Raw genomic sequence first — 14,148 nt, 5'->3', positions numbered from 1 at the left:
GCTTCATTTAAAAACTGGTGTTTGTGTTTACTTGTGTTATCTTTGTCTAATATTTAAATTTGGTTTCAGATCTGAAACATTTAAGTGTGAAAAACATGCAAAAGAATAAGAAATCAGGAAGGAGGCAAACACTTTTTCAACTGCACAGTTTTTGGTGCAGTTTGTTTGAGCCAAAGCCAGAAGTGGATTCAACAGAAAGAAATTCAAGTCTTTTCTTTATATTCCTGTTCATTTTGAATCAACAAAAACCCCCCACAAAACTATGGGTTTTTTTTAAAACGCACAAAAACTTGCATTTGTGAATTAAGCCTAAATTTCTAGTTATTTTTTAATAATTATACAAGTGTAAACTTTGCAGTTATTAAGCAATCTGAGCTTTAGAAATATCCAGTTTTACTACAGGTGCAACATCATTACCAGCTGCCTGCATTGCGCCATAACTGATGGAGCTTGAAAGGACGGGAAACTAAAAACTTAATGGGCAAGTGAGCGAAGCGGAACAACACTTTAAGTTGTGAGCGGGGCAGGTGACCCCATTTCTACTGATTAGTGTTGAGCGAACGTGCTCGGATAAGGCGTTATCAGAGCATGCTCGTGTGCTAACCGAGCGTCTTCAGCGTTCTCGAAAAATACATTTGTGTCGCCACGGCAACATGTCTCGCGGCTGTTAGACAAGCCGTGAGACAGGGATTACCTGTTTGTTAGGCAACATGCACTTCTAAAGAAGTGAACAGGTGCATGATGCCTGCTGATTTCGAAATGTCGCGAGATGACAATTTTCTCTCACAAATTTCTAGGTGGACAAATTTGGTAAGCTACATTCAAACGATGAGTATTTGATCAGCATCTGATGTTCCAGATTTTCTGCACCTATTAGGTAAATTAGGTTACCTGTGGTTTTTTTTTTTTTTCATTACATTTTTGTCTCTTTTTGGAATGTCATGTTTTAAATTAAGTTTTTATTTTTTTATACTTCCCGGTATTTGGCTTTAAACCACACTTTGATACAGTTGTGTAGACTACACTGCAGGTCAGTTTATGCAGAATTTAAAAAAAAAAAAAAAAAAAAAAAAGTGGGCATGAGGTGTCTATAAATCCTTTCCACTTTGCTGGATTTTTTTGTCCATCGTCAAAAATTCATTGTGGGAACAAGGGGTATTCCCATCTCCAAGATCCTATCGCAATATGGAGTAGGAATAATAATAATAATAATAATCTTAGCAGATACCTCCTATTAGAAATGTAGTTTAGTGCTTCTGATTCGCTATGTCACTTACCCCATTTGCTGGGCATTGCAGTAACTTGCGTAACTTACGTATCCATGGTTACAACCACTCATATAGTGAAAGTTAGTTAGTTGTTAGTGGTAGTAAGTGTAACCATGGATACCCAAGCTCCAGCAATGCCCTGCACATGGGGTAAGCGACATATCTAATCAGAAAAACTATACAATATTACTAATTGGAGGCATTTGCTAGTATTATTATTATACCTACTACATATTGGGATACAATCTTAGAGATGGGAATACCCCTTTAACCTTACTGTCTTGCACTTGTTTTCTTTGTAGCCCTCATATAATCCAGGAGTTGGGCTAAGCTCATTGCTGGTCTTATAAAGGTGAGTACTTTAGAGAGGGTCATCTGAAGAGACAGAAGGCGTCTGTCTTTTAGACTACAGCTTCCAGATGGACATTTAATTATAAGGAAACACATAATTTTTGGTTCTTTTTTGAGTGGTTGTTAATAGGCCATTTGTATAGTCATTGAAGCCGTTGTCTACTTAGTGCTTAGCCGAGCCAGAGATCATAGGCTCCGATTCATCAAGACCAGCGATTTTCTCGCCAGTTTAGATGAAGGGATGTGTAGGAGGAAGACACTCCAGCTTCATTAAGAAGTGCATGAGCGTCTAACCTGTGGCGAGCGCTTCTGTGAGTCATGCCAGAAATCTTATTCCAGTCCTCATCTTTCGGAGTTTAGGTTTCTGTTGTAAGGAACGCCACAGCTCATCATGAATTAGTCGAGCTGTGGCATCACGGCTCCGCCTCATCCCCATCTCGTCTCAGCTCTGTATTTTGGTGTAACTGAGAGACGCTAGAACGAGAAACACCAAAACTCTGAGTTGTGCAAAAATTGTACAACTTTTCAAAGCAATTTAAGCCAAAACTGCTTTGATGAATCGACCTGGGCTCCGATAAAAATTGCTGTTTCGAATGACAATCTTAATGAGGGTTGTGCGGAAATAAGATGACCTGAATTTATTAAGAGGTGTATGCCACTTAATGAATTAGGTGCATCTTATTTTCAGCCCCTCACCAGAAATGTTACTCCAGACCCCAGCACCTCCCCAGCTCCGCCCATTTCGGCAGAGCTCGCAGAGACTGGCGTGAAAATGCCAAAAGTCGTAAAATTTAGCAACTTTTCTAAGTCTTTTTTCAGCAGTTTTCCGGTGTAAATTTGATGAATCGGGACCTTTGCCTTTATTTTTCTATAGAAAAGATGAGTAGAAGCACTGTTTTGAACAAAACTTCAGTTTCACCATCTCGGACGACATTGATCTAATTCTGAATAGTCTTATTTCCATGTACAAGTATTTATCCTAAAAGGAATCTTCACCCCTCCTTAGTTTTAGAAGCTTTCAGTGCCCAAAGAGCTACTCTGGAGCCTCTGATGTTAGGACTGTGTGTTGACCCATTTCAGTGTTACAACTCCCTGAAAATTTTGAATAAAGTGACAATTGGGTGTTACCATTTCCTTTATGATTAAGGTGCATTCTTACAGAAGCTGACAATGTAAATGCATTTAACCAACTCTAAAGTTTAGGAATGATTGTAGTGTTTTGTGGCTAAAAAAAAAAAAGTCTGCCAAGTTAACATATAGCCAACAGAGGACCCAGCTGTCATAACTGGGAATGGTCAAAGGTCATGTCCTCCCCCTCCTTGTGCACGGAGCTCTGCACAGAGCACAAAGCATGCCCAGAACACTAATTCAGTCAACATTTTTATTCGTTTATGTGGCTGCTGTAAATCATCTTTCTCATTACATATATACACACATTTATTAAATAATCCCCTTTAATAGCTACATTTGACTGCATATTGAAAGTTATTTTTGCACAGAATATTCCAGCCATTATCTTGTGACAGTGCTGCCAAACAATAGCTGATCGGTCTCCAAGGTTCTTGCAATACAAGTTGTTCTAGAATTCCTTTTTTGGATGAGGACCTCAGGCGGTACCCCCATCCAAGCAGAATGCTATGAAAATATTCATCTTAAAATACACCACTTTGCAATGTTATTGAAGTCCTCACTTATATAACTGCTTGGCTTGTAAGCTTTGTAATGTAACAAGAAATTGGTTTCCTTGGACGCACATAAAACAAGAATATACAAGAATGACGTTAATGCTGGCAAAGGGGTTGTAAAAAATATATATAAATATATAAAAAAATAAAAATTTAACCATACATTATTCTAATGTTGATTGAAACAGATGATTTCAACCAAAAATGATCTTTCACAAACTGAAATGTAACAACGAACGAGACAGACTAAGGCTGGGGTACACTGCGACTTTGGCAGGAACATTAGTCACGCGGCCAACGTTCGCTTTGTATCGCAGCGCATTACAAGTTAATGGGGTCTCACTGTAATCCTAAGGGTACTACAGGCACAACAAGCAAGTTCATTAATGTCAGATTTATGGCAACTTGGTTGTAGCGATCACAGTTTCCTCACAAGTATTGCACTGCGATGTAGCAGCAACACATAGTGAAATTTGGCTGAAGGACAGGTCACGGCCAAAGTCACCGTGTCACCCAAGCCTGAAGCTTCATTCAGACATCACTAATTTTTCTCTTTATGCAAAATAAAGGACGGATTTCCATCACTGAGTTTTTACTATCAGTTTCATGAGTGATTTTCTGGGATGTATGGAAAAAAAAAGCAAATCTTCTATTACTCTTTCCAAATGTTAAAACTAGACAGCACATGGGACTGTAAACTGATGGCATCCGTGTACTGTCCGTGATTTTGAGCAGCACCCTACACCCCACAGGAACCGATGACAAAAGAGTTTGTTAGGCTATGTGCCCACGATGCAGAAATGCTCCGGATTTTTCCTGAGCGTTTCTGCATGTCCCTGGCAGAAAAAACGCATGCGGATTGTACATGCGGATTGTAGATGCGTTTTTCCTGCCAGGGACATGCGGATGTGAAGCGTTCTTCACATGCATTTCTGCATGCGGGTTGTTAAGCGATTTTAGCATCACTTGGAAAGTGCTTGACAACTTGGTCACACTATATAAATCCATGCAAACGGCATGGATTTATATACTGTGACCTTAAGAATGGTAAAAAATAAAAAAAATAAATCTATACTTACCTTCCGATGGCCCCGCAGTCTTGCTTCACTCCGTCCTGGCTTGCCTGGCAGATCGCGGTACACTGAAGGACCTGCCGACGTCAGCGTTGCGTGACCCGTCACATGACTATGACGTCAGTGCAGGTCCTTCAGTCCACCGCGAACTGCCGGCATGGGAGGACAAGCGCACCGCGGGCCATCAGAAGGTAAATCTGATATTTATTTTTTATATTATTCTTTTTTTCACAGGTTCTATGGTACCTGGGTCCGGAGGAGAGTCTCCTCTCCTCCACACCCGGGTACCATCCGCACATTGGAACGCATGGAATGCGCATCTACATATACAGTGATGCGGAATCCATGCGTTCCAATGCAAGTCAATGGCGGCGAAAACGCAGCACTTCCGCAAAATAATTGGTAGTGCTGCGTTTTTTTCCGCAATGATAATCTGCAGCGGAAATTTCTGCAGCATGTGCATAGCACATGCGGATTATCATTGGGGAACATGGCAGGCCTTCTACCATGCGTTTTTTAAGCGTTTTTGCCGCTGCGGAAACGCTTAAAAAACGCATCGTGGGCACACAGCCTTATAATTCATGAAAGGGTTGTCCACTAATACATTTAAAAAAAAGAGAGGTTTGAGGGAGAGATTAAAAATCACGTTTTCCCCAATTCAAAAATCTAAATTATTAAAAAAAAAAACTTATTTGGTACTGTTGAGTAAGAAAAAGTCCCATCTGTCAAAAGCTAAAATTATTTAAACCAGTACAAGCCTTTACTAAGCTTTGTGGGCAGAAAAATAAAGTTGATTGGCTAAATTCGAACCCTCCAACCTTAACAGAATGGAAGAACAAAATTAATTAATATTATATTTATGAGAGAGGAGTGTATCAAAAAAGAGATGCATAAATATGAATCAATGTGTGGACCTTGGTGGTTATTTTCAATTTGCCTTCCTATATGCTAGTAAGCGAGAGCAACCCTTCCTATTCTACCTCCTCTTACATATAGGAGGAAATAGAAAAGGAAAAATCTAAAACTAGAACCCTATGAGAGAACAAGTAAGGAGAATTAGCTCTTGATTAGGCGGCTGATTATTGTTTATGCTCAAAGGCTAGTTAATACCAATACCTGTTGTCTTATAGTTTTTGATTAATTGGCATCTATATGTACAAATCCCATGACTGTCCTTAACCAATATGTGACTTTCAATATCTCATTTTATTTTTTATTTTTGTATGAAAAAAAGGAAACCTGTATGTAAAGTGGTTTTGTTTAATAAAAATAATCGGATTAAAAAAAAAAAATGGCAACCCAAAACTTTTTTCTCTATACAAGCTTCTGAATTCTTTTAAAAAAAAAAACGTTATACATTTGGCATCGCCATAATCGCAGCGACCTGGAGACATATATTGCCGAGACTTATATTGCCATGTCAATATTACCATACAATGAACTCCACAAAAACAACCCAAACCCCCCCCACCAAAAAAAAAAAAAAAAAATTGTGATAGGTTTGTTTTTTTACACAATTTTACAATGTATTGTGTTGTTGTTTGAAAGGACAATTTGTAGTTTTGAAAAAGTCCTCATCTGTTTATATTAATGGAAAAAAATATATCAATAAAAGCTCTTGGAAGTAAGGGGAAAAAAAAAAAGCAAAAAATTAAAAAGGTCTGGTTTCTAAAGGGTTAATATGCAAATGTTGAATAATAAGTATGTTAGTCAAAACAGCAAATAGTTATGTGATCAGGGGTGCCTAAGAGCATTGAATACAAGTGGAAATACTTAAATGCTTAGAAATGAGGGGGGAAATATATTATATAAAAGTTTATAGTACAAGGTTTCAAGGGATTAAAATCCTGGAGACAGACTGGTAGAAGAGTCTGGTGCTTAGGAGCTTGATGGTGGGATCAAGTGAAAATATAGATAGGATGTACATCACTCTGTAGAAAAATATAGTGCCAGGATAGGATACCACTCCATAGAAATCAGTGAAGAAAAAAATCTGGCACTCTATTGAGTTGCAGAAAAATATCAGATTTATTAGAAAAGCAAATCAAAAACAGTGACGTATTGGTCAAAAGCATCAATTTTATGGGCATTAAAACCCTATTCTCCACAGCGAATACATGCAGTGTACCATATGGAATCTTTCTGAAGAAGGTCCTTTTGATCGAAACGTCTCTGTTTTTGGATTGCTTATCTAATAAATCTGATATTTTTCTGCAACATAATAATGTTTATTTCTTCAGGGGTCTAGCTAAACATACAGAATATACTACTGAGTCCTACAGATCTATACAAGTAAAATAAGACCATGAACAATAGGAAAATACCTTACCTTAACAGCTCCAAGTTGCTCTTTCCGAAATCGCTCCAAGGGTTTGATCAGTGTCTCATTTACACTTAAGGCCTAATGAAAAGTGAACAGTCAGACAAGAAGTACGTGAATCCACTGTCAAAATAATGAGAATGCATTTACAAATCCCTCTTTAAAGAAGTTGTCCAGTACTTTTTTCAATTTCCCCAATGTATTCACCCTGTGCCCATAAGAGTTTTTGTAATTACCTTTAGTTGTACGTATTGCCTGTGAGCGGAGCTGTAGCTGGCCACTCACAGGCATCTCGTGACCCCCGGCTTTTTCTTCCGCTGATGTCACGTCAAGTAAGGCGTGACATTAGTGACGCGGTCCCAGCGGTAGATGTTGGGTTGTGGGTGAGTTACCCTGCACGTCACACCCAGAATCCACCACGCGCTTTCCCAATGAATGAGGAGATGGAAAGCGCGCGGTGGATGCTGGGTATGACGCGCGGGGTAACCCCGCCCACAGCTCATCACTCGCCATGGAACGCAGCACTGAGTCACGCCAGGCTGCATCCGAAAATTGACGTGACATCAGCGGATGTCAGAGCCGGCTGCAGCCAGGGGTCATCTGAGGCCTGGTGAGCAGCCAGCAATAGCGCCACTCACAGGTAATACATACAACTAAAGGTAATTACAAAAACACTTATGGGCACATGCTAAATACATTGGTGCAATTGAAAAAAGTAAAGGACAACTGCTTTAAGCTAAAATAATAACTCATTCTTTGCTCTATTTGCTCGTATGATCTAGACATATCCTAATGTAACCCACAATTGTTCTTAACCTTATAACCCTATAACTGTCGGTCCACAAGTCTATCATACTTTCAGAGAATAAGGAAGACAAAAAAAGTTGGAGTAACAATATGCTAAATAAAAACTTCAAGTACAGTAGCCCTGGAAATAGTACCATGTTTGTATAAATAGTCAAAGTGATGAAACAACCATGTAAACTGACTTCATATTATAAAGGAAGTGTGGTTCCTTGAGAATAGTGGTACTATACACATATCCCTGGTAACAAACCTGACCTGTTATTCTAGGTCTATAAAAGTGAACCTGACAGATGATACATACTGCTCAATCCATGGTGCCCTCTTCCTGCTGCCAATACCATGGAATTATGACAAAAACTACGGAGGGAAAGAACACACAAAATAGGGTGACCCTATTAGAGGAGGTTAAAAAATAAAATATATGGCTCGCACAGGAGAAAGCGTGGTAAACTCTGGTTTAAAAGGTCCAACTGCTGTTGTCTCGGGAGTGGGGAGACCCTTCCAGGTAAAATTTAGCAGAGGAAAAAAAAAGCAAAAAAAAAACTATCAAATAGGTTTTGCGGCTGGAAGAAAAGTCTCTTATTACTAAAATGGTAGATAAAGATTCTTTTAGGGTCCGTGCCCAAGATGCGTTTTTCAAGCGTTTTTGCTGCGGAATTTGCGCAGTATAAACACTTGTAAAACGCTTGGTAATCCGTCCCCCATGGTCCCCAATGACATTCCGCAAGTTCAATGCCCATGTTGCGAATTTTTCCGCAGCGTTTTTGATGTGCGGAAAAATCCGCAGCATGTCCATTATTTGTGCGTTTAAGCATGCGGAATTGCCTTCTACAACGCATTAGAAAAAAAATTCCGCATGTCCAAAACGCTTCAAAAACGCGCGAAATACGCGTGTGAAATTCCGCATGTGTTTTTCCAGGCAAGGACATACAGAAATGAAGCGGAAAATTTCCGCTTCATTTCTGCATTGTGGGCACATAGCCTTATAGGATAATGCGTTTCTAAGCCATACTACTGTCTTTTTCAAGTCAAAAAATCTGTTGGGTTTTTTTTTTTTACTTGAAAAAAAAGACGCCAGTACAGTGCAGAAACACAATGTCCTATAAAATTACCTTCATCTACCATTTGCAAGTAGATGTAAATATCTACAAGAGACATTCTTCCAGGCTATTTTAAAGTGTTTTTGTTTTTTTATCTTCTGGTAAATACCATGACATCGGCAGCACATCTGCTGTTTACACAGGCTAATGTGCTGCCGATAACGATGATTTTTATACATGCATAAAAATCAACACATCTGATGAACAAGAGTTCTGCTCATCCGTCTGGTGATTGCCGGCCTTTTTAGGTGGCTCATTTCTTCTCTAAAAGGGGCTTAAACATATGACTGCTGGACAGGTGGAGCACAGTTTGCTTGTAGTATGTAACCGTGCAGACACAAAAGGCTGGACAGGAGCTGTACACACTGGCATTTAAACCCCTTCACCCCCAGGTCCATTTTCCGCTTTTGGCACTTTCATTTTTTGCTCCCCTTCTTCCCAGAGCCATAACTTTTTTATTTTTTCGTCAATATGGCCATGTGAGGGCTTATTTTTTGCGGGACAAGTTGTAATTTTGAGCGACACCATTGGTTTTACCATATCGTGTACTGGAAAACAGGGAAAAAATTCCATGTGCGGTGAAATTTAAAAAAAAAAAAAAAAGTGTGCCATTCCACAGTTGCATTTTTTCTAAAACTGACCTGCCATTACTATTCTCCAGATCATTACAAGTTAGTAGACACCAAACATGTGTAGGTTCTTTTTCATTTAACTGGTGAAAAAAAATCTAAAGTTTGTTCGGAGCCCGCGCTGAAGGGAGAGAGACACGACATGTGCCGTACATGTACGGCACATGTCGGAGAGGGGTTAAAGTTGGTGAACCCTTGGTAATCTGAAACGTTCTCAGATTTTCACACAACTCCAAAAAGTAGATAAAGAGAAGTAAATCAAACTTCCTAATGAATAAAAATATTAGGCATTGTAATGTTTTTTTACATTTAGATTGAGCTAATCCTGCAAAGAGTTGGGAGGGGGTCACACCAGAAAATGAAAGCAAAGGTTCACATACTTTTGACACTCACTGATATGTGATCATGGATCTTTTTCCTCAATGAAAAAAATGACTAAGTCTGATATTTTTGACTTGCTTCTCTTTATCTACTTTTAGGACTTATGTGAAAATCAGAAAAAGTTTTAGATCAAATTTCTGCAAAAATATAAAAAGTTCACAAACTTTCAAGCACTTACATTATTTCTCCATACACCTTTATTTAATATTTTTTTTCTAGAATTTTCTTCATTAACCCTTTACACGGTTAAGTGGACACCCCAATCGCAATAAAGGAGCATCATCTGGCATATCCTGTAGCTGAGAATTCCTTCCCTTCTTTAGGTTTTCTTTAGATAGGATGCTATTGTGTTAGATTTTTCAACATGGAATGAATATTTTTTTTTTCATTTCAAACTAAAAACAGGAAGACGATATTAAGTCACGTCATTCTGGTTGGAAAAACAACCAAAAACATAAGAACTATTCTAAGATCAGTCATAAAATATAGATAAAAAAACCTTAAATCTCACCATTATCTCTCTCTGCTCTTCAAGGTTTCGTAAAAAATTAGAAAACTCCTGGAGAGATGCATCTGGAATACAATATTAGGTAAAAGTCAACCATCCAATTTGCCACCAAGATATCTGCATATGCCAACAGAGAAAGTAGGCCGACCATACCGATACATCGCTCGTCATCCGTCTCCGCATCGCCGATGAATTCAAACTTGAAATCTCTTAATGAATGGGCAAACTTTCTCTGAGCAGTCGATAGACCTGAAAAAGGAAAAGAAGTCTGTCACAAGAAGAACATGCAATCCAACATCTAATGTTACAATTTTTTTTTATGGTGGTGAATTTGTCACTTTTAGTCGCTAAATAAGCGCTTTCATTCAAGCACCACTCCTGTGTTTTTTTTATTGCACCTCTGGAGTGGTGCTTTAAATGTAATTCCCCTGCCCCTTGTCTCATACTCGCCAGCCACCACCTTCACCCTTTTCCAGCATCGCTCCCATCAGTCTCCTGCGAAAAGTGACCTGCCGGCAGCTCCAGTTTTTCAGGGAGAGCACCAGAGGTCACTTTTCAATAAATCTGAGAGCCTCGTTCTGGCTCTCATAGACTTGCACTGAGCTCTTGTGACATAACTTCTGACGGAAGTTATGGGCCACAAGATGGCGCGGCGAGACTGTAGTGGCGTCAGTAAAAGGTGAAGCCACAGGAATAGGAATATAAGAACAGGGGCAGGGGATTTACATTTAAAGCACCACTCCAGCACTAAAAAAAAAACTTGGAGTGTTTCCCTTTAATGGATCCACATAGAGCTACTTTCCTTGTCTAAGAAATTAAGTTAAGTAAAGCGATAATTTGGGAGGTGTGTGGAATGGCTAAGCATTTCAGAATTTTTTATGCAAATTTTCAGCTGCGTTTTACAGTACCAGCAAAGTCTATGAGGTTTCAGAAATCTCATGCACACACATTGGTTTTTGTGTCATCGGTATTTTGTGCTTTTCATGTTTTTTTGCACAACAGAGCATGTCACTTCTTTCAGCGTTTTTTTTCTGCATTTTTTACACATTGAAAGTAATGGGCGCTGAAAAAACGCCTAATGTGAACATAGCTATCAGGTTTTGCTGTGTTTTTGGTAAAAAAAAAAAAAAGGCAAGTACAGCAATATGTGAAACGCATTTATTTTTGTGATTTTACCATCTTGTCATCTGAGATGGCAGTTTGGATTAGTGCAGTTTAAATTAGTGGAGTACAATGTAAACATTGGCTGAGCTAGGTGTGAGATTGAACAATACCTGTGGCCCACAGAGGTGTGAAATTGAACTCTCTCTGAGCAACTCAATGGCAGACCATAGTTGGAAAATAAAGTGTCCTATAAACTCAATGCACTGCCAATGTCTTAGAAAAATTATTCCTGAACAATTCACCTTTCCCCACTGTTACATTTGAAATTCTGGTTAATATGGTTTCACACATGTCTTGCATTGGTGACCTGTGTTCATGCTTCTGTGGTGGAAGCAAAGTTTAACTTTGGGATCCTGAAAAACGTAGCAAAAACGCACCAAAACCTGCATTTTTTTTTACACAGCTTCTTTCCTGCTAAGAGATCAGGTTTTGCTGCAGAAAAAAATTGTGAGAACATAGCCTAAATGTGCTAACCAAAGATTTAAAAGAGGAAATTAACAAGTGTGCAGAGTAACTGCTTATTCCCGCACCTTCTCGGCTGAATCCAAAGACATATGGCTGATTGCCTTCCATGGAGCCCATAAAAGACTAGGAGACGTGGACCATGGGCAAATCATGGAAGAGCACAAGTCATGAAAACAACCAGTATCTGACAACCCAGAATTTGAAAGCACAGTGGTTAAAAAAGTATTTAGAGAACGTAATTTAAAGTACCTTACAAAGTAGTTTTATATTTAAAAAGCAACTTGTTTTAAGGTATTTGTAATTATAGGGGAAGAGGGACTTTCATTTCTTGAAAGGAGTCTTTCAGGAATAAGTTTCTTCAGCGTACAGTGCAATCCACATTTGCTGAGCATAATGAGTGGCTGCAGTGGTCACGTGCTATGTAGTTGGATCACTGCTGCAGTCAATATATACAAAGACGAGAGCAGTAGCAGGGAGGCATTGGAGGAGCAGCAAAAAGTGGAAACCAGCTTTTTCGATTATCTTAACATCGAGCAAACCAATAGGCTTAAAGGGGTTGTAAAGGTTTGCGTTCAAGTCTGCACTCACTCTGACTGCAGACTTGTGACACCACAAAGCGTGCACACTGCGTGCTGTCAGGATTCAATGCCGGGCATGTGATTGCATATGCAATTTGCATACATGAAGTCACGTGCCGACTAGACATGTGCATTCAATACAAGTGAACTGAGTGAGGCCAGTGACGTCTAATCGGAATGTGGCCGGAAGTATGCAAATCACATGCCTACACCCATTTCCAGAGAATCCTGACAACACACAGTAAGCGAGCTGTGAAGAGTCACAAGTCTGCGGTCACAAACAGTGATTGCAGACTTGAACCCAAAGCCTGGACAACCCCTTAAAGAAATGTATTTCCAGAGAACTTCTTTAACTATCGGACAACCTCTTCAAGAACTTGTCAAATATGAAAAGGTTTAAAAAACAAGCAAAATAATAAAAGCTAATGCAGCAGATGTTACTAAAATCTGGTTGAATTTTTCTGCTCCGTCAGACATCTCCAGTAAACTAAATCTTCCAAAAAAGGTAATTTTCTAACATTTCAAAACCACAAAGTCAATATTAAAGTACAGGAGCGGGCACAAATTGTGTCCATAATCCTTACATTGTTGTACTGCTCAAGGAAACTGGAATCCCTGCTGCGCATATTCTGTGAGTGCAAAACCAATAGCATAACTCATGCTTCTCATACTAGACAACACTTCTGACATGTCCTGAAGAAGGCCAGATCTCGTTTCAAGTAAGCAACAAATTTACAACTGTCTAACTTACATCAGGCTATATATAAGTTCACAGACTTGAGATCCACTCTTTAAATAAAGCCGCACTTTTAAATATTCTGAACAACCTATAAATGGCCACAGGAAAGCAAGAGGTTAAAAATATATATTCCTAAACAATGGCAGAAGTAGAAAGCAACAGCGGCTGAGCTAAAGGTTGCACTAATTTAGAGAATTTCATGGAATTGCACTTGAATAAAAAGTATTTTCTGGGTGCAGCACTAACAGAGAACACTAGTTCCATAAGTCCTTAAAGGCGTCGTCCACTACTAGGACAACCTCTTCTCAATCTGAGCGTTTGTCCCCACTAAAATAAAAACACTTATACTCACCTCTGGTGCCGGCGCTGTTCCAGCGGTGTCGGCACTTGCTCTCCCAGGGGTTAACATGAGGTTCTTACCTCATGCGGGCCCTGCGGCCAATCAGTACTGACTTCACTCTCCCCAGCTACGGACGTATGGAACATCAAGAGGAGGCCAGAGAGCAGAAGCAGCCCTGACTTCCTGTTGATAGTCAATACTTTTGAAGGCGGGGACAGTGAGGCAGACGCAGATTGGGCACAGGGCTCGTGTGACATAACCTGTGAGCCCTGGGAGATCGAGGGTCAACACCGCTGGAAGGTCGCCACCACGGGAATATAAGCCCCGACGGGCGTCACTGAGCATGGGGAAAAACAGTGTGAAAGCACCCTAAGTGGTTTTTATTTTAAAAGAGGCAAACACTCAGACTGAGAAGGTGGTTGTCAGAGTAGTGGACAACCCCTTTCAAAGGGAACTAATCATCAGAAAATGACCTATTGTTTAAATCAGCCTTTTATGTTACATTTTTTTAATGCATTTTGGCAATAGCTTTTTTCATATCATGATTTATATAAAAAAAAAAAAATGAAAAAAATAGTAATCTTGCAATTTTCACACTTCTACTGTTATATTTAGAACAGTGCAAAGGCTCTCAACAATGATTCTTCCATTTTTTTTCCATTCTCTGTCAGTGGAAATGTAAGAATCATAGGATGTAAGAGTTGGAAGGGACCTCCAGGGTCATAGAGTCCAGACAGGTG

General features: G+C 39.4%; 1 protein-coding gene across 2 annotated transcripts in view; it reads right to left on the bottom strand.

Annotated features, from left to right (window-relative positions):
• Positions 1 to 14,148, bottom strand: part of ARHGAP10 (Rho GTPase activating protein 10) — a 265,976-nt gene that overhangs the window by 171,741 nt on the left and 80,087 nt on the right. For both annotated transcript variants that reach the window (XM_073642512.1, XM_073642513.1), the window contains exons 2-4: positions 10,276 to 10,371; positions 10,126 to 10,187; positions 6,707 to 6,778 (exon numbers count right to left, since the gene is read on the bottom strand). In XM_073642512.1, coding sequence (XP_073498613.1) covers positions 6,707 to 6,778; positions 10,126 to 10,187; positions 10,276 to 10,371 — 230 coding nt within the window. The remainder of the gene's footprint in view (positions 1 to 6,706; positions 6,779 to 10,125; positions 10,188 to 10,275; positions 10,372 to 14,148) is intronic.

The sequence above is a fragment of the Phyllobates terribilis genome, unplaced genomic scaffold (assembly GCF_046119375.1).
Source record: "Phyllobates terribilis strain yellow unplaced genomic scaffold, ASM4611937v1 Scaffold_1__5_contigs__length_1240528914, whole genome shotgun sequence".
In the NCBI taxonomy this organism is placed as follows: Eukaryota; Metazoa; Chordata; class Amphibia; order Anura; family Dendrobatidae; genus Phyllobates; species Phyllobates terribilis.
This window is presented reverse-complemented; position numbering and strand designations above follow the sequence as displayed.